This window comes from Gracilinanus agilis, chromosome 3 (genome assembly GCF_016433145.1).
Source record: "Gracilinanus agilis isolate LMUSP501 chromosome 3, AgileGrace, whole genome shotgun sequence".
In the NCBI taxonomy this organism is placed as follows: Eukaryota; Metazoa; Chordata; class Mammalia; order Didelphimorphia; family Didelphidae; genus Gracilinanus; species Gracilinanus agilis.
Genome location: NC_058132.1, coordinates 51,236,831 through 51,256,331, shown reverse-complemented (window position 1 = coordinate 51,256,331; position 19,501 = coordinate 51,236,831). Strand labels below are relative to the sequence as shown.

The window sequence follows — 19,501 nt, the reverse complement described above, 5'->3', positions numbered from 1 at the left end:
CTCTCTCTCTCTCTCTCTCTCTCTCTCTCTCTCTCTCTCTCTCTCTCTCTCTCTCTCTCTTTCTCTTTTCCCACAACCACAGCTTGGTTAGCTAGCTTTTTTACTTTAGTTATTATTAATAAACTTTATAAAATATAATACTTAGTTATTGTATATTAATTTAAATCTTTACAGAGAATGATGGGCCCTTCTATCACAGAGAAGATTGGGGTATGAGTAAAAGCTCTGCATAATTTTTCTGAACACAATCCAGTACCAATATTATCCCCACTTAAGAGAGGAGAAAACAGACTTAAATAGGAAAAATGTTTTGGATGTAGTCACACAGCTAGTTAGTGGCCACCATCACTCTGTTCAGTCCTTAGCCCTATTTCCTGTAAGGGTACCTTCTTCCAACCATATATCACCCTTACAGGAAAAGAGCATTTTAGAGCTGGAAAGGATCTGATTTTCCAATGGTGGGGTTCGGTGACCTCATAACCAAAGACCTTCTAAGCTCTCAGAACTTCACTCCTCCTTGAGAGGAAAGGGGAATTATCTGGGAATTTGAGGTCTTAGAATTTGAGAATAAGAGTAAATGAATAAAGGGGCAGCTGGGTGGCTCAGTGGATTGAGAGCCAGGTTCAAGAGCCAGAAGGTCCTGGTTCAAATCTGGCCTCAAAAGCTTCCTAGCTGTGTGACCCTGGGAAAGTCACTTTAACCCCCATTGCCTAGTCCTTACCACTCTTTTGCCTTGGAACCAATACACACTATTAAATCTAAGGTGAAAGAGAAGGGCTTAAAAAAGGGAAAAAGAGTGAATGAATAAGTATTTATTGAGTACTCATTCATTATTATATATTAAGTGCTCATTATTATGTAAAACACTGAGAGTACAAATGAAAAAGGCAGTCCCTGGTCTCAAGGAGATCATATTCTGATTGGGGGAGACAGAAGAACTTTGGAAACCTTATTGTTTTGCTCAGATATTTCAGTCCTCTCAGCCTCTTTGTGACCCTGTCTGGGCGTTTCTTGGCCAAATTACTGGAGTGGTTTGCCATTTCTTTCTCCATCTCATTTGAAAGATGAAGAAACTGAGGCAGATAGGATGAAGTGACCTGTCCAGGGTCACGCAGCTATTAAGGGTCTGAGGCTGGATTTGAACTCAGGAAGATGAGTCCTCCTGACTCCAGACTCAGTACTGTATCCACTGTGTCATCGAGCTGAGATCATCTAATCTAGGGGTTCACAAACTTGGCTTTTTAAATATATTTTGATAACTATTTTTAATAGATTCAGTTTCCTTTGTAATGTTATGTATTTTTTTTGATGCATTTAAAAATATGACTCTGAGAAAGGGTCCATAGGCTTCTCCCAGGACACCTAAAAAGACTCAGAACCTCGCTTGGATCCAGCCCAAACTTCTCCTATTACAGATGAAAAACCTGGGGGCTCTGGCAGTGTTCCACACTCTAGACCAGAAGAGTCAAACTTGTGGGTGGGAGGCCACAAGAGAGCTTCAAAATTCCCCAACCAGGCCAGGTCTAGATTCAAATAAAATTAGGAAATGCTTAACAAAATGAACATACAGACAAGAGAGATCCTGTTCATTTGTGGTTTTCTAAATGAATGTGCGACCTGCAGAAATGTGTTTCTATTTGAGTCTGATGCCACTATCTTTCCCTGCCAGGTATTTCCTGCCACCAAAACTTACCTCAATCTTTCAACAATCATGAAATATTTACTCAGTACCTGCTGTGTGCCAGGTGGGCATCTACATGGTACAATGGATAGAGGGCTGGCTCTGGAGTCAAGAAGATCTGAGTTCAAATCTGACCTTAGGCACTAATCTATGTGACCCTGGGCAAGTCATTTAACCTCTGACTCAGTTTCCTCATCTGCCAAATGAATCAAAGAAGGAAATGAAAAACCATTCCTTGCCAAAAAACAAACAAACAATCCAACACAAGTAGGGTCACAAAGAGTCAGACATCATTGAAATAACTAAGCAACATAGCCAGGTACCATGCCAAGTGCTGTGCCTCATTTCCTCTCTCCTAAGGTAAAAAAAAAGAAAATGTTTTCTTTTTCTTTTAAACCCATACTTTTCATCTTGAAATTGATGCTAAGTTTTGATTCCAAAGCAGAAGAGCAATAAAGGCTAGGCAATGACTTGCCCAGGGTCACCCCCGTTAGGAAGTATTTGAGTTCAAATCTGAACCCAGGACCTCCCATTTCTAGCCACCTAGCTGCCCCTCAGCTTCCCTTTGCATGTTGTCTTTCCCCATTAAAATATATTCTCCTTAAGAGCAGGGACTGCTTTTCTATCTTCTTATTTTTGTATCCTGAGTCCTGAGCCTGCCTGGCACATGGCACTCGATTTTTATTGCCTAGTCTAGGTTTTGAGTAGGAAGAGATCTCAGAGATCATCTAATTGGCCGCCACCACCCTCTATCTCTCATTTTATAAATGAGGAAACAGACCTAGAGAGCTTCAGGTGATTTGGCCAAAGTCACCCAGGTAACAAGTAAGCAGAGTCAGGATTCAAACTCAGGTCCTCCAGGATCAAACCAAATGCTCTTTCCACTACACCACCTGCCTTTCTAGTCTAACTGTCTATCTGGATAGGAATCCTCTCTTTAACAGCCCCAACAAGTAATTATCTAACTTCTACTCGAATACCTTCAATACGGAGGAGCTTACTCCACCACGTGTTAGCCCATTTCATTGTCAACTAGTTCTAATTTCTTAGGATGATCTTTCTTGTCCTGAGCGAAAATTGCCTTAATGTAATTTCTTCTCATTAAAGAGGTTAGCTCTTTGTTCATCTATTCATTCTTTTTTTTTTTAATTTTATTTTAAACCCTTTAACTTCTGTGTGTTGACCCATAGGTGGAAGATTGGTAAGGGTGGGCAACGGGGGTCAAGTGACTTGCCCAGGGTCACACAGCTGGGAAGTGTCTGAGGCCGGACCTGAACCCAGGACCTCCCGTCTCCAGGCCTGGCTCCCAATCCACTGAGCCACCCAGCTGCCCCCTCATCTATTCATTCTTAAAGAAACTTGACTAAAATTGTACTAAATTTACTAAAAATTGTATTAAATTGCACTAAAATTGTAATAAATTTGTACTAAAATTCTAGAAATTATATTAAGTTGTTCTAAATTTGTACTAAATTTGTACTAAATTTACTAAAAGTTGTTCTAAATTGTACTAAAATTGTAATAAATTTGTATTAAATTCACTAAAATTGTATTAAATTGTACTAAAATTGTACTAAATTTGAACTAAATTTCTAGAAATTATATCAAGTTGTTCTAAAATTGTACTAAATTTACTAAAAATTGTTCTAAATTGTACTAAAATTGTACTAAATTTACTAAAAATTATATTAAATTGTACTAAAATTGTAATAAGTTTGTACTAAATTTACTAAAAATTGTATTAAATTGTTCTAAGATTGTAATAAATTTGTACTAAATTTACTAAAAATTATATTAAGTTGTTCTAAAATTATACTAAATTTGTACCAAATTTACTAAAAATTGTACTAAATTGTAATAAATTTGTACTGAATTTCTAGAAATTATAGTAAGTTCTAAAATTGTACTAAATTTACTTAAAGTTTTTCTAAATTGTGCCCAAAAATCTTGTCCTAAAGGGTGTCATCAGAGAAATTGAGGATGGAAAAAGAAGGGGTGACCGTGGTGACCCACACCTCTGATCCCTCTGCTATGGAGGAGGAGAAGGCAGGTGGATCTCTTGAGCTTGGGAGTTCAAGCTACTACGGACTATGCCAAACAGAGGTCCTCATCCTCACTAAGTCAGGTACCAACATGGGGAGCCCTTGGGAGCAGAACAGCCCAGGTTAGAAATCTGCAGGTCAATGTCCTGTGCTGATCAGCAGTGGAAATGGGCCATGAGTAGCCCTTGAATTTCTAGCCTGGGTAAGGTAAGGAGACCCAGTCTTTAAAAGTAATAAAAATATGTATAGATATTCATATATATTTTTTAAAGCTGTTTTTAAAAATGTATTAAGAAGAAAGAAGAGCGGGCTGTTAGCCAGTGGTCACATCTTCTCCCTCTCTCCCCATTCCCACTCCCCAGCCTTCTCTTCTTTGCTTCCTTCGGTCTCCCCATCACACTCTACCTGTAGAAGTCATCCAAACAGTAGACTTCATTCTGGTCATCCAAAGCAAAGCTCTCATCCCCAATGCGCCGGGAGCACACCACACACGTGAAGCAGTCTGGGTGGAAGGTCTGGCCAAGAGCTCGGATGACGTGTTCTAGGACCACAGCCTGACACCGGCCACACTTCTCTAGAGTGTCCTGGGGGAAGAAAGCCACAGCCGATGGAGGGGCTGCCTGCTGGGGGCTGCCCCTGAAGAGACAGAAGAGAGAAAAAGGGGGAGAAGAGAACTCAGGGAGTCATAAGATAATAGAATTTAGAGCTAGATTTAGGAATTAAATTTAGATTTAGGAACCTCAACTAATCCTATCTTTTTTTTTTCTTTTTTAAATCTTTACAGTATGTTAAATGTATTTACTGTCAAAACAATGTATTGGTTCTAAAGCAGAAGAGTGCTAAGGCTAGGCAAATGGGGGTCAAGTGACTTGTCCAGGGTCATACAGCTAGGAAGTGTCTGAAGCTAGATTTGAACCCAGGACTCCCTGTCTCTGGGATTGGCTCAATCCACTGAGGCATCTAGCTGCTCCCTGTCTCCATTCTAAGACAGAGGAGCAGCAAGAGCTAGGCAACTAGGGTTAAGTGCCTTTCCTTGGGTCACACAGCTAGAAAGTGTCTAAAATTAAATTTGAACCCAGGTCCTCCTGTCTCCAGACCTGGTACTCTACTGATCCTATTATTTCAGATATTCAGAGACTGAAGTCCAGGACTCTATGACTCCAAATCTAGTCCTCTTTTTACTATGCTACTATTTTGGGTCTATCCTTGGGGGGCCCCCAGATGGTGAAAGGGAGGAATGACATTATTATAAAATTGTATTTTCTACAATAAAGGCAAATATCATAATAGCTAACATTTATATAGTGTTTAAGATGTACAAAGCATTTTCCCCTCATTTTTTATGAGCAAAAATCTGCCTTCTTATCCTCATACTCAAACCCTGCCCCCCCATACTTGACAACTAAAGGAAAACAAACCCCAATACAGTTACAAATATGTATAGTCAATCCAAACAAATATCTATGTTGTGCATATCCAAAAAAAAAAAGTCTATACTTGGAGTCTATCAAGAGATAAGTATCATGTTAATAATTGTGAGTCCTCTAGAATCATGGGTGGTCATCACACTGCTCAGAGTTTCCAAGTCTCTCTAAGTTGTTTGCTTTTACATATTGCTATTGTTGAATACATTGTATTCCTGGTTCTGCTCACTTTGTCCCAAATCGGTTCATACAAGTCTTCCAGGGGTTTCTATAAAATAATTCCCTTCATTGTTCCTTATAGTATAATACGATTCCATCATATTTATGAACTTTTTTGAATTTATATTATATATTACATGTATGTAATATATAATTTATATTTATTTATAACTTGTTAAGGCATTGCCCAATGGATAGGTCCCATCTCGGTTTCCCATTCTTTGCTGCCTCAAAAAAAAAAAAAAAGTATACTTGACCCCCATATTGGCCACCCTTACCACTCTTCCACCAAGGAGCCAATACACAGAAGTTAAGGGTTTAAAATAAAAAAAATAAAAATAAAGTATAGTTATATTTGTTATTTCCTTAGGTTGATTTGTTTAGGACTTCCCTGGATCTACCTTCCCTCTAATTCCCCTCCATACTTTTCCCCTTTCCCTCCTGTTTTTCTGTTGAGTGAAATGTATTACCCAACTCTTTGTGTGTATGTGCACATTCTTCCTTTCATTAGCCAGCTTCCATGAGCTGCTTCTCCTATCCTTCCCTCTGTGTATGTAGAGCTGTCTGCTTGTTTGTTCAGCAGACTCTTCGGGACCCCATTTTGGGGTTTTCTTGGCAACAATACTGGAATGGTTTGCCATTTCCTTTTCCAGCTCATTTGACAGATGAGGAAACTGAGGCAAATAGGGTTAAGTGACTTGCCCACAGTCATACATAATGTTTGAGATTAAAACTTGGGTCTTCCTGACTCCAGGCCCAGCATTGTATGTACTCTGGTGCCACCTAGCAGCCTGTTAGTAAATAGGGATCTACTAAAATAATTTTGTGAGCTAATTTTCCTAATCTTTCTTTCCCTTCCTTACCCTCCAGATGTATTCCTTTCCCCCTCTCTTTCCATTCTGCTCATTGAACCATAATAAAACCACTCCCAGGCCTTACAAAACATAGATTAAATCATTTGATTCCTCATAATAATATACTGCAAAGGAGGAGCCATTATCAGCTTCATTTTACAGAGGAGGAAATTGAGAGAAGTTAAGGCCCAAAGCTAGTGAGGAGCTGAGGAAAGGTTGAACTCAGAGCTTCCTTACTACAAGTCCAACATACTTACACCACCTTACAGTCTAATAGCAAACCCAAACCAAAACAGAGTGGAGGAGGCCAAGGGAAAGACTGAATCCTCTTTGATGGTTTTAGGCAAAGAATCTGAATATCTCTTTCTCCCCACCTCTTTATTTCTTCCTATTTTTATCTTTTCTTTTCTCTCTCTCTCTCTCTCTCTCTCTCTCTCTCTCTCTCTCTCTCTCTCTCTCTCTTTCTTTCTTTCTTTCCTTCTTTCTTTCTTTCTTTCTTTCTTCCTTTTCTTCTTTCTCTCTCCTTCCCTCCATTCCTTACTCTCTCCCTGCCTTCCTCCCTCCCTTCTTCTCTTTCTCTCTTTTTTCTTTCTTCCTTTCTTTCTCTTTTCTTCCTTCCTTCCTGCCTTCTATCTTCCTTTCTCTCTTTCTTCCTATCTCTTTCTTTCTTCCTTTCCTTCTTTCTCTCTCCTTTCCTTCTCTTCCTTTTTCTCTCCCTCCCTCCTTCCCTCCCTCCTTCTCTTCCTTCCTTCCTTCCTTCCTGTTTTTCTGTTTCTTCCTTTCTCCCTCCTTTCTTTTCTTCCTTTCCTTCTTTTTTCTTCCTTTCTTTCATTTGTTTTTGGCCTATCTTATTTTCTAAACCATCAGAGCCTTTCAGGTTTCAATGATCCCTCAGGAACCATCTAATCAAATCCCTAATGTGTAACAGGAATCCTTATCTACAATGAGACTGACAAGTGGTTCTGTAGCCTCTTCTGGAAGGATGCTAGGTGTTGGGAACACAGTTTAGGCCAATACAGTCTTATATTGCCTTAAAAAAATTTAAACCCTTACCTTCTGTCTTAAAATTGATACTGAGTATGGGTTCTAAGGCAGAAGAACAGTAAGGGCTAGGCAATTAGGATAAAGTGATTTGCCCAGGGTCACATGTCTGAGACCATATTTGAACCCAAGACCTCCCTTCTCTAGACCTGACTTTCTATCTACTAAGCCACCCAGCTGTTCCTTAAATTCCTTCTTAATGGAGCCTCTTCTCAGGGCCTTTTCAATCCCTCCCTGGCTCTTTCACTTTGAGTTCCTCTAGGGTAGTAGGTTCTCCAATCTTCTTCTTCCCTCCTCCCCATCATCTGACCTGTGTGATGAAGGGGAAAGAATTTTGAGGCTGGAAGAACTAGGTTTGAAAACTGGCCCCTGTTATATAACTTCTCTGAACCTGAGTTCTCCATGTATAAAAGGTAGGGTTGAAGTCTTATAGAAGTCTCTAATGTCCCTAGCAGTTCTAAAGTAATGATCCCATGAGTCCTCTGCCTCACTTCTATAGAAGCCCTCCCAAGGGCTGAATAGGGGATACCTACCTTATAACAGGGCTCACAGAGGGGCCGGCCATCCTTCTGGTAGAAAAGCTGGCCTGCCAGTTGTCTGTTGCAGGCCCGGCATGTGAAACATTGAGCATGGTACTGTCTCTTCATGGCCTCCACAGCCAGCTCCCGGGGGGACACAACCTTGTGGCAGAAGGCACAGATGTCTGGAGGATGGGATATATTGAGAATCAGGAACCCATCCTGACAGAATACGAAACCTTTTTCAACCCACCAGAATATGGAAAAATTGGGACACTAATGCATTTCTGGTGGAGTTGTGAATTGATCCAACCATTCTGGAAGGCAATTTGGAATTATGACCAAAGGGTTTTAAAAGAATGCCTGCCCTTTGATCCAGCCATACCACTACCAGGTTTGTACCCCAAAGAGATGATAAAAAAAAGGGTTGTACAAAAATGTTCATAGCCACGCTCTTTGTGTTGGCAAAATATTGGAAAATGAGGGGATGCCCTTCAATTGGGGAATGGCTGAACATGTTGTGGTATATGATGGTGATGGAATACTATTGTGCCTAAAGGAATAAAGAACTGGAGGAATTCCATGTGAACTGGAAAGACCTCCAGGAATTGATGTAGAGTGAAAGGAGCAGAACCAGGAGAATTTTGTACACAGAAAATGAAACATTGTGGAATGATCAAATGTAATCAACTTTGCTACTAATAGCAACACAATGATACAGGGCAACCCTGAGGGACTTAAAAGAAAGAATGCTGTCCACATCTAGAGAAAGAACTGTGGAGTACAAACACAGAAGAAAAACATATGATTGATCACTTATTTGTATGGGTATAGGATTTGGGGTTTGGGTTGTAAAAGATCACTCTATTACAAAAATGAATAATACAGAAATAGGTATCTAGTGATAACATGTATAACCCAATGGAATTGCTTGTCACCTCTGGGAGTGGAGAGGGAAGAGGGGTGGGAGACAACAAGAATCATGTAACCATAGAAAAAAAATGGAATTAAATTAAAAAAAAAGAAGGTGCAGAGAACCTGACATTGCTCTCAGTATAGGAAAAAAAGATGCTCTTTGGTAAGAACAATTCACATTGTAGTGGTGCTTTGTGGGTTCAAAGAATGAATAATCATTAAGAGAGACCCACTAATGTGGAGAGACAGAGAGAGAACACTGTGTGGTCCAGTAAAAAGACCCCTGAGCTCAGTCAGGAGATGTGGCTTCAAATCCCAGCACTGCTACTAGTGTGGGACCTTGGGCAAGTCTCTTCTGTTTGGGCTTCAGGCTCCTTCTCTAGAAAATGGAGTTGGACCAGATAATGGCTATGGTCTCACTTGGGTCTAGGTCTTAGAAATGCAGCTAGAGGCTCAACGCTTTCTTGATTGAGGGCTACCTTGTACTTTTTTTTAGGGGACAGTGTCATATACTTTCCCAGATTTGAAGAAGATTTGTTAGAAAGAGAACCCAGAGGAATGGTTGAGGTGAAGGGGACCTTAGAACAGAGAATGTCAGAGTTGGGAGAAACCTTAGAATCCAGAATGTCAGAGCTAGAAAAGATCTTAGAACAGAGAATGTCAAAGCTGGAAGGAGCCTTAGAACAAAGAATGCCAGAGCCGGAAAGGACTCTGGGTATTACCTAAAACAACCCCTCCTTTTTTTTTTTTTCAAAAGATAAAACTGAAACCCAGGGAGAGGAAGGGATTTTGCTCAAGGTTATGTGTCTTGTCAGTAGAAAAGACAGAATGGAATCTAATTCTCCTAACTTGTCCTTCACAGTGCTAGGAAGCAGAAGTGCTCTTCAGAACTCTGTATCACACTGTAGCCAACATGGAGAGGTAACAATTAACTTCCTTTCTACTCTCCAAGCTTCTCCTTATTTTCAGTATCTCTAGTTGTCCCAGAAGGGAGCAGGAAACTCTTTGGGCCTTGACTAGGAGGACCATCACCCCTGCCCTCTACCCATGGGGATACCTGTGGACTCCTCCCTTTCTGGGATGCCATCTGACTCTTCAGGAGGTGGTGGCAGCTCTTCCTCTACTCCCTTGAAGTGATTGGGTTTAGGCTTGAGTTGGTGGGGCTCAGTTAGGACCTGTAATAGAGACAAAAAGGAAAAAATCCCCATGGGTACCAGTGAGAGCAGATACTCAGCTCTGATACCAGGAAACACTTTTATGCACTGCTTTAACCGTCTTCCCATCTTTGCAGAGCTCTTGACAAAGACAAAGCACATACATTATAGTACGGCTTTCATCACAGAGAAGGAAATTTATATTTTATAGATGCTCCATTTTATAGATGGGGAAACAGAGACCCTGGTGGGGGCCGGGAGTCATAGGGCAAGTTAGGGACAGAACCAGTACTAGACCCCAGGTCTCCTTGCTCTCAGCCCCAGGCTCTTCCCATAATATCACAGATGATAGATTACTCCTAGTTCCCAAGAAATTGCTCAAGATCTTGCTTTCCCCTGAGCCCTTGGCCTTTGGTCTTTGGCTTTAGCCCGCCTCAGTAGACAAGTGGGCACTTCTCCCCATTCCATTCCTCAGTCCCCACCAGCCTATGAACAAACAAAAGTGTTTTGGTTATCATAGGATGGCTGGGAAACCAGGTTTGTCTCTCCACTGAGGATAAAGCAAGAGAAATGGATTTTGTAATATCACAGAACAAGCAGTCAGAGCTGGAAGGGACCGACAGGCAGAGAATGTTCAAATTACAGAATTTCAGACTTGGAAAGGGAGCCAGCAACCAGCTAGGCCAATATTACTGACCAGAGGTCATCCAGGCTTAGCCTGTAGACCTTCGGTGAGGGGGATCCTGCTCTCCATGGAGGCAGATGATTCCACTTTGGAGCAGCTCTATCAGGAGGAAGAGTTTCCTGGCATCACGCCTAAATTACTCTCTTCCCAGCTTCTTCCCATGGCTCCGTTATGCTCTCTGAGGCCAAGCAGGACAAGGCTCATTCCTTTTCAAATAATTTAAAGAGAGTTTTAGGAGGCCTCTGAGCACAACATCAGAGCTGGAAGAGATCTTTGAAGAGAGGTTCTAAAGGGTCCAAAGGTGAGGGTTGTTATAGAATGATAAAAAGAGTCCAGAACTTGGATGGGGAAAAAATCATATTTTTAAAAATGAAATTTATTGTCATTTTTTCATTTATGAATTTAAATCCCATAACTAAAACATTATTTTGGAAACAGGCCATAGGTTTCACTGTATTGTCCAGGGAATCTATGACCAAAAAGATTACATAGAACAAAAAGGGGCAGAGCTGACATGATTGAGGACGTGAACTCACAACTACCACACCAATGCAACTACCAACAATTTGGAAATAGGTCTTGATCAAGGACACATGATAAAACCAGTGGAAATGTGTGTCGGCCAAGGGTGAGGGGAATGTGGGGGGTGAAGGGGAAAGTAGGAGCATGAATCATGTAACCATGTTAAAAATGAATATTAATAAAAGTTTAAAATTTAAAAAAAAAAGGGGCAGAGCTGAGAGGCGCTTTAGAACTGGGAATGTCAGAGCTGGAAGTGTCCTAAGAATACAGAATATTTGAGCTGGGAGAGGCCTTAGAACACAGAATGTCAGAAAAGAGAGGGGCCTTGAAAAAGAGACAGGTAGAGTTGAGGAGGACCAACAGAGAATGTTAGAGCTGGGAGGGACCTAAGAATGGCAAATGTGAGAACTAGGAAGGTCTCTTAAAAATCTTTTTTTTTTTTTTTTTTTTTTTTTTTTTACAACCACCTTATTTGCAGATTAAGAAACAGAGGGTTCCTCTTTTGCACAAGAGATTCAGGGAAGATAGAAGGAACGTCTTCCAAATAACTAGGGTTGTTGTATAATGGAAAGAGGTCTGAACAAAAGATACAAGTAAGTTTGAGTCACAATTTATACTTATGAACTATGTGGGCAAGTAATTTCATGTCTTGGCCTCAGTTTCTTCATCTGTTAAATGGGGATAAAAATATTTGTACCAGCACCACCTTTACTGGGCTATTTTAAGTATAAGTAATATACTTAATTAAGTATAAGAAATAAAATAAGGCTAGACACTGCTTGGTTAGCAGAAAATGCTCAGGGAATGTGAGCTATCTGTCATCATCATTATGATTCTTATTACTACTATTATCATTATGTCTGTTGTGACTATTACTATTATTAGATATTGGAAAGAATGAAGAGGAAGAGCATGGACTCCCCTTCTTTGGGGTCTTTATAAATATATCTTCTTCCATTTGCGATGCAGTAGGTGCTTCCTAGAGGTTAAGGAATGGCTCTAATAGTCTCCAAGGCCAAGTTTCCCTCTTCTCTTTCTAGGCCTCTGCCCAGCATTGCCCATTCCCCAATAAGGCTAAAAGGGAGGCAGAGAGGCTGCTATACTTTTTTGGGGGCTGCGAGAACCAGTACCTGTGGTGGGGGAGGGGGAGGGGCTACATGCAACTGCTGGAGATCTTCTGAGAGTGAATCCCCATCCTGGGCCAGGCAGTCCTCATCTGGTGGGAGCAAGAAGGCTGGAGGGGGTGGTGGTGGTGGGAGGAGATCCAGGTCAGGGAAGTTGTCCTCAGGATCTGGGACTGGAGGAGGGAGGGAGGACCCTGCAAATAGAAGGAAGAACAAGATGAAGACAAGATGGAGAACAGGATGGGAACTTCTGGTGAAATCAGGAAGAAGGTACCATTTGTCTTGGATACTCTCTCATGCCATCAAGACCTACCTTGGTTCTGGCAGCACTCAGCCCTCAGACCTCTTTGTCTTTCCCATAAAATTCTACTCCCCAAATCCAATCTTCTTAGAGTCCTGCCCTCTGAACAGCTAATCTCTGAAGAGATAATGCCATTTCAGAACACAGAATGCCATATCTAGAAAAGATCTTAGAACAGAGAATGTCATAGCTAGAAAAGATCTCAGAACAGAGAATGTCAGAGCTTGGAGGACCCTTAGAACACTGGATATCAGAGCTTGGAGGACCCTTAGAACACTGGATATCAGAGCTGGGAGGAACCTTAGAACATAGAATGTCATAGCTAGAAAAGATCTTAGAACAGAGAATGTCAGAGTTGGGAGGACTCTTAGAACATAGAATGTCATAGCTAGAAAAGATCTTAGAACAGAGAATGTCAGAGTTGGGAGGACTCTTAGAACCCAAAATGTCAAAGCTGGGAGAAATCTTAGAACAGAGAATGTCAGAGCTGGGAGGATCCTAAGAACACAGGATATCAGAGCTGGGAGGAACCTTAGAACATAGAATGTCATAGCTAGAAAAGATCTTAGAACAGAAAATGTCAGAGCTGGGAGGAACATCGGAACAGAGAATGTTAGAGTTAGGAGGGCCCATAGAGATCATTTCACAAAGGAGGAAACCAAGGCTCAGAGCACTTGCCCAGGATTACCCAAAATCTTGGTGGTATCTGAAAACTGAAGAGGGGAGGCAGTGGCCCCTTGAAATCCTGCCTCTCAGTCATTGCTGTGTCTCTTCAGTTCTTCTGAGGCTCGGAGAATAGGGGGATGGAGAAGGATGAGCAGGATTAAGTTAGTGGTCAGCCAGCAGCAATTCTCAACCTCCTTCTTTTGTTTGCTAACAATTATGCCGGTGTAATTAACACCAGGGAGCCATCCCCACAACCACACGCCCAGCATCTGCCAGGTTGCCACAACAATGGTGGATAATTGCTGTGGGAACAAATGCCAGCGGGTGAATGGATCACTAGTTTTAACTCCTAAGCCTGACAGATGGGATGTACTGAGAAATCAGGGAGCTGGCGTGGAGGGAGCCACCCAGGCAGACTTCTGCTATTAACCCTGGGGCTTGGGTTAGTGCCAGTCTCAAAGCAGGGTCAGGCTGTCCCAAAGGGGCACAGGGCTTTTTGTCTCATGAGCTGCCCTGATTTAGGGGCCTTGGAGGGAAGGCAGGAGCTGGCTCCCAAGTTCTACCTCCGTTTTTATGACATCACTAGGAATGTCACCACTACACAGCCCAGCTCCTCTCCCAAATCCTCTCCCCTACTAGGAATTCCCAGTCAGTTTATAGGATCACAGATTTAGGAACCTCCTCTCATTTTACAGATGAGGAAACTGAGGCTCCAGGGAGGTAATGTATTTGTCTAAGGTCACCTAAGCAGTAAGCATTAGAGATGGGTCTGGAACCCAGGTCTTCTCTGACTTGAGAGCCATCGACTTCTTCACTATAGCGGATCATTGAATTTGGAGTCGGAAATGAGACCTTAGAGAACACCTAGTCCATGGGCCTCACTTTACAGATGAAGAAACTGAGGCCCAGAAAGAAGAAGGGATTTGACCAGGGTTATGCAGCTAAATTGCTCAATCTCCTTCTAGGCAAAATAATCTGGCTTTGAATGAAGGGTAGGGAAAGGAATTTCAAAACTATTCTTTTTTTTTTTTTAAACCCTTAACTTCTGTGTATTGGCTCCAAGGCAGAAGAGTGGTAAGGGTAGGCAATGGGGGCCAAGTGACTTGCCCAGGGTCACACAGCTGGGAAGTGTCTGAGGTCAGATTTGAACCCAGGACCTCCCATCTCTAGGCCTGACTCTCAATCCACTGAGCTACCCAGCTGCCCCTCAAAACTATTCTATAAGCCTCCAAATGAACCTCTCTGCATCAGGTCTCTGAGCCTCTAGATCAGTGATGGGCAACCTTTTGAGCTTGGTGTGTCAAAATTCACCAAAAAACCGAGCATAACTCAGGTGGTGTGTCACTTCAAGAAAAAACCATAATTTGGTAATATTTATAGTTTAAATAACAAAAATGTATAATTGTAATATATAACTGTATTTAATAAACCAAAAAAAAAAAGGTCAATTAATAGAGGTAGAATTGTCATCTGTAGTACACAGTGTCTACACTACACTACACCAAATGTTTCATCCTCGGCATGCAGCCCCACGCTTCTCTGTGTGCGGCCACGTGTCATCGAAAATGGCTGCGTGTGTCAGTGCTGATGTACGTGCCATAGGTTTGCCATCACCTCTCTAGATGGTGCCATAGTGTACGGAGGACCAGGTTTGGAATCAGGAAGACCTGAGTTCAAATATAGCCTCAGACACTTACTAGCTATGTGACCTGGGTATGATCTATTTACCTCAACTTCCCCATTTGTAAAATCAAGATGATAATAATCCCACCTTCCTCTCATGACTTATATGGTTCAAATGTACAGCATTTTGCAGACCTTGAAGTGCTACAGAAATATTATTGTTATTATTATTATTCAAAATGGGTTCACAGACTAAATGGCTAAATGGATGCATTATGCTTACTAAGTATCACAGAAAAAGAGGACTTGATTTGGAACTGAGAGCTGTCATTTAGTCAACACTGACTCATGATGGCCTCATGTGGGTTGTTTTTTTTTTTTTTTGGCAAAGGTACTAGAATGGAGGCAGCTAGGTGGTGTAGTGGATTAGAGGACCAGATCTGGAGTCAGGAGGATCTGGGCTCAAATTTGGCCTCAGATACTTCCTAGCTGTGTGACCCTGGGCAAGTCACTTAGCCCCAATTGCCTACCCCTTACTGCTCTTCTGTCTTAGAACTGATACTAAGACAGAAGGTAAGGATTTGGGGGTGGGGAGAAAATACCCCTTTCCCTCCAAAAAGGTTTGCCATTTTCTTTTCCAGCTCATTTCTGTAGATGAGGAAACTGAGGCAAACAAGATTAAATGACTCACTCAGGGTCACACTGCTAGGAAAGTGTCTGGGGCTGAATTTGAATTTAAGAAGATCATTCTAAGCCTAGTGCTCCATCCACTGTGCCACCTCCATTCAAACTCTGCATAGAACACTTTTACTAGCAAGTTGTGACTATGGTCAAGTCCTTTATGTTCTAAGCCTCAGTTGTCTCAGTTGTAAAAGGGGGATCAGAATAGTTCACTCCTTATCTCATAAGGTTGTAGCAACAATCAAACAAGAGCCATCCAAAGTATTTTGGAAACCTTCAAGCACTCTCTACGGGCAAATTATTCTGGCTCCAGAGGAGAGGGATGGGGATGGGGCTGGAGCCTTCGAAGCCCCTGTCTGATTTCCCCAAGGGGCTGCCGGGGACAAACATAGTGACCCACACATGCCCGCGTACATACCACACATCATGAGAATTTCTCTCTCTTATACTGTATTCATTCCTAAATATTAGGGAGAATTACGGTGTATTCCTGTGGCTGCTGCTTTTTCCATTTCCTTTTCCTTGGGAATCCCAATGAATGGCTTCCTTTCTAACAGTGTTTGGTCAGTGAAGGAAAGGGAGAAGGCTTTTTCAGGTGCAGAACTCCCCCTGTCCATTTGGAGAAGGCCTGAGGGTCTGATGGACCCCGTCTTCATTAGGGATGGCTCAGGATGTTCAAGGGATGGGTTGGATATTAGGCTTCCCGAAAAGTACCCAGGGAGCTGGCCCAGGAGTTTCTGTGGGTCTTGTGATGGTTGAGAGTCATTTGACCACAGGTAGGATGTCCTGAACATCCATTAATAAATTATTATTTTTTTAAACCCTTAACTTCTGTGTATTGGCTCGTAGGTGGAAGAGTGGTAAAGGTGGGCAATGGGGGTCAAGTGACTTGCCCAGGGTCACACAGCTGGGAAGTATCTGAGGCCGGATTTGAACTTAGGACCTCCCATCTCTAGGCCTGACTCTCAATCCACTGAGCTACCCAGCTGCCCCAATAAATTATTTTTAAATTAAGGAAAATCAGTCTCTTGGGATACTTTTAATCACCACAACACACAAACACACACACACACACACACACACACACACACACACACACACACACACACCACTTAGCACCTCCCCAAGCTGGGACTCTGAGGACAGGAGAATCTGTCCTCCAGACCTCCTCTTCCCCCAGCTGCAGCTCCTGGCTCCATCACAGGCATTTTCCGCTCTGGTGTCTGTGGGTTTCGACAGCTGCTCAGGCTGGGCTCAGAGATCCTGCGGGGGGACAGGAGAGCCAGAAGGGAGAAGACTGCCTGCCCAGGGGTCCCGAGGAAAGCCAGGGAGCAGCTGCTCTCTCAAGAAAGTCTTTGCCAAACTATTCTCCCTGTCTTTCTCCCAGCTGTTATGCTATGTTCCCATCTCAGTGCCAGACTCTTTCTTTCTTTTTGAGGCAAACAGGGTTAAGTGACTTCCCTAGGGTCACACAACTAGTAAGTGGCTCAGGCTGGATTTGAATTCAGGTCTTCCAGGCTTCAAGCCTAACACTCTATTCACTGTATTACCCAGCTGCCCTATTTCCAGATTATTTCTCCTTGGTTCTTCCAAACTGGACCCCCTCACTTCGACTTAGCCTTTTCTAGAATGAGGAGAGAGAAGTCACCTGATGGATGTCTCCAACACCCTGGGAGGGGGGAATATCCAAGAATAATGGAATTCAAGAGTTGGTGAGGACCCATCTAGACACAGTCATGTTGTTCAGTTGTGTCTGACTCTCCATGACTTCATTTGGGGTTTTCTTGGCAAAGATGCTGCAGTGGTTTACTATTTCCTTCTCCAGGTCATTTTACAGTTGAGGAAACTGAGGCAAACAGGATTAAGTGACTTGCCCAGGATCACACAACTAAGAAGTGTCTGAGGCTAAATTTGAACTCAGGAAGATGAGTCTTTTTTTTTTTTTTAAACCCATAACTTTTTGTGTATTGGCTCCTTGGTGGAAGAGTGGTAAGGGTGGGCAATGGGGGTCAAGTGACTTGCCCAGGGTCACACAGCTGGGAAGTGTCTGAGGCCAGATTTGAACCTAGGACCTCCCGTCTCTAAGCCTGGCTCTCAATCCACTGAGCTACCCAGCTGCCCCCTTTTCTTTTGTTTTTAATAAACCATTTAGCACTGTGCCTGGCACATAGTAAATGCTATATAAATAGTAGCTATATAAATAGTGTTATATTTCTAAAGCACTCATTGTAGTGTTTGGCACATAGTAGGTGCTTAATAAATGCTTGTAACAGGAAGTTTGCCACCTCTTTGCTAGGAGCCACAGGAGTGAACAGGAGGCATATGGTGAGTGGTGAGCTCAGATTAGTTAGTCAACCAGCCATGTGATAATGTGCCTTTGCTTTCCCCAATCTGCTTTCATTATTTAATAAATAATTATGAATTAAAAAATAAATGCTTATTACTTTCCTTACCATCCTAAACTGGCAAAGTGGGGGATGATGGGGATGAAGGTTGCCTCTGTTATGAGATGGACACAGCTCTGATTTTACCTAATTGTGTTTTCTTACAAAGGAAAGGGTGGTGGTGGTGGTTGTTGGAGCAGGTAGGTGGAAAAGTAGATAGAGATGACTCATCTTTCCGAATTCAAATCTGGTCTCAGACACTTACTAGCTGTGTGACCTTGGGCAAGTCACTTCACCCTGTTAGCCTCAGTTTCCTCATCTGCAAAATGAGCTGGAGAAGGGACTAGAAAACTACTTAGGGGGGAAGGTGTATACCCTCTAAAGAACTGTGATATAAAAACAAAAGACATGAATAAAACTTCACTGAAACATTTTAGTAAATAGACAAAAGGGAACAGAAGAAAATTTGGAAGGAAGTGGGGGTGGGAGTTTTGAGGAAAACAGGTGAAATATATTCTGTGCCTTTTCTAAGAGCAAGTAGTAAGAGACAGTCACTTGCAGTTTTGTGTTCTGCTTTATTCATAGAGCTACTAAATGCTCCCCCCAAATTGCCTTTTTGGTATTTAAGATGAAAATTTTTTGAAATCACAAATGACCCAACAATTTTAAGTGAAGACAACCTTCAGCAGAATAGAAACTCCTTGAGGACAAGGACTGTTTCCTCTGTGTTTTGTCTTTGTTTCTCTAGCATCTTGCACAGCAAGGTAGCTGGTGACATGGTGGGTTTAGAATGCTGGACCTATTTCCTCAGTCCCATGGTACCTACTAAATGTCTGCTAATTGCACTACTGATTGATAAGCTCTAAGATGCCCGTTAAGATGCCCTCTAGCCTTTAGTGCCATGCCCCTTCTCTGGCCAAGTCTACGTGCTTCTTTGCCCAAGGTTCCCCTGCCCCAGTTTTCAGTCTTACCTCCATTAGGTAGAAGAACAGGTGGGGGCAGTGCTGTGGGAATGCTGGGCACCCTTGAGTCCTGTTTGCCCACTGGAAAATCGCTGGGAGGCTTCTTGGACAAGGGAGGTTCCCGGGCCCGACTGGCCCGACTCGCACAGGCTGCCTGTCTCACCTCATCCACCATTGCTGTGTCCCGGCGAGGGGGAGTCAGGGTGATGAAGATGGAGGAGGCCATCCTCTTCTCTGGCTTGGTAGCCATCATCTCCTTCTGGCTTTTCTCTCAGAAGAGGGCTAAAGCAAAGAGAAGATGTAGGGAAGAGCCTGTTTGTGCTCTCAGTTCTTCCCACTGCCCAACTCTTCCTATCACACCTGTATGATCATGATACCCCTCTGCTTAGAAATCTTCCCTGGCTCCCTTTTACCTTGGGAGAAGGCAGAAACTCCTGATCCTGGCTTTCAAGCACCAACCTTAAATGATCAGGGTGGTGATGAGGACCAAATTAAAGAATGTTTGGAAAGCACTTAACCACAGTGTCTGGAACACAGTAGGTGCTTAATAAATGCATAATTCCTTCCTTCTTCTCTCCTTTCCTTCTTCCTTCTTTCCTTTCTTCCTTCCTTGCTTCCTTCTTTCCTTCCTTCCCTCCCTCCTTCCTTCCTTCCTTCATCTTTTCCTTCCTTCTTTCCTTCTTTCCTTCCCTCCCTCCTTCCTTC

At 42.5% G+C, this 19,501-nt stretch overlaps 1 protein-coding gene across 1 annotated transcript in view; it reads right to left on the bottom strand.

The window, feature by feature from the left end:
* The window catches only part of FBLIM1 (filamin binding LIM protein 1), a 38,320-nt gene that overhangs the window by 12,134 nt on the left and 6,685 nt on the right, over positions 1-19,501 (bottom strand). The window contains exons 2-6 of the mRNA XM_044668687.1: positions 18,806-19,078; positions 12,186-12,373; positions 9,752-9,869; positions 7,795-7,964; positions 4,129-4,307 (exon numbers count right to left, since the gene is read on the bottom strand). Coding sequence (XP_044524622.1) covers positions 4,129-4,307; positions 7,795-7,964; positions 9,752-9,869; positions 12,186-12,373; positions 18,806-19,049 — 899 coding nt within the window. The 5' untranslated portion in view covers positions 19,050-19,078. The remainder of the gene's footprint in view (positions 1-4,128; positions 4,308-7,794; positions 7,965-9,751; positions 9,870-12,185; positions 12,374-18,805; positions 19,079-19,501) is intronic.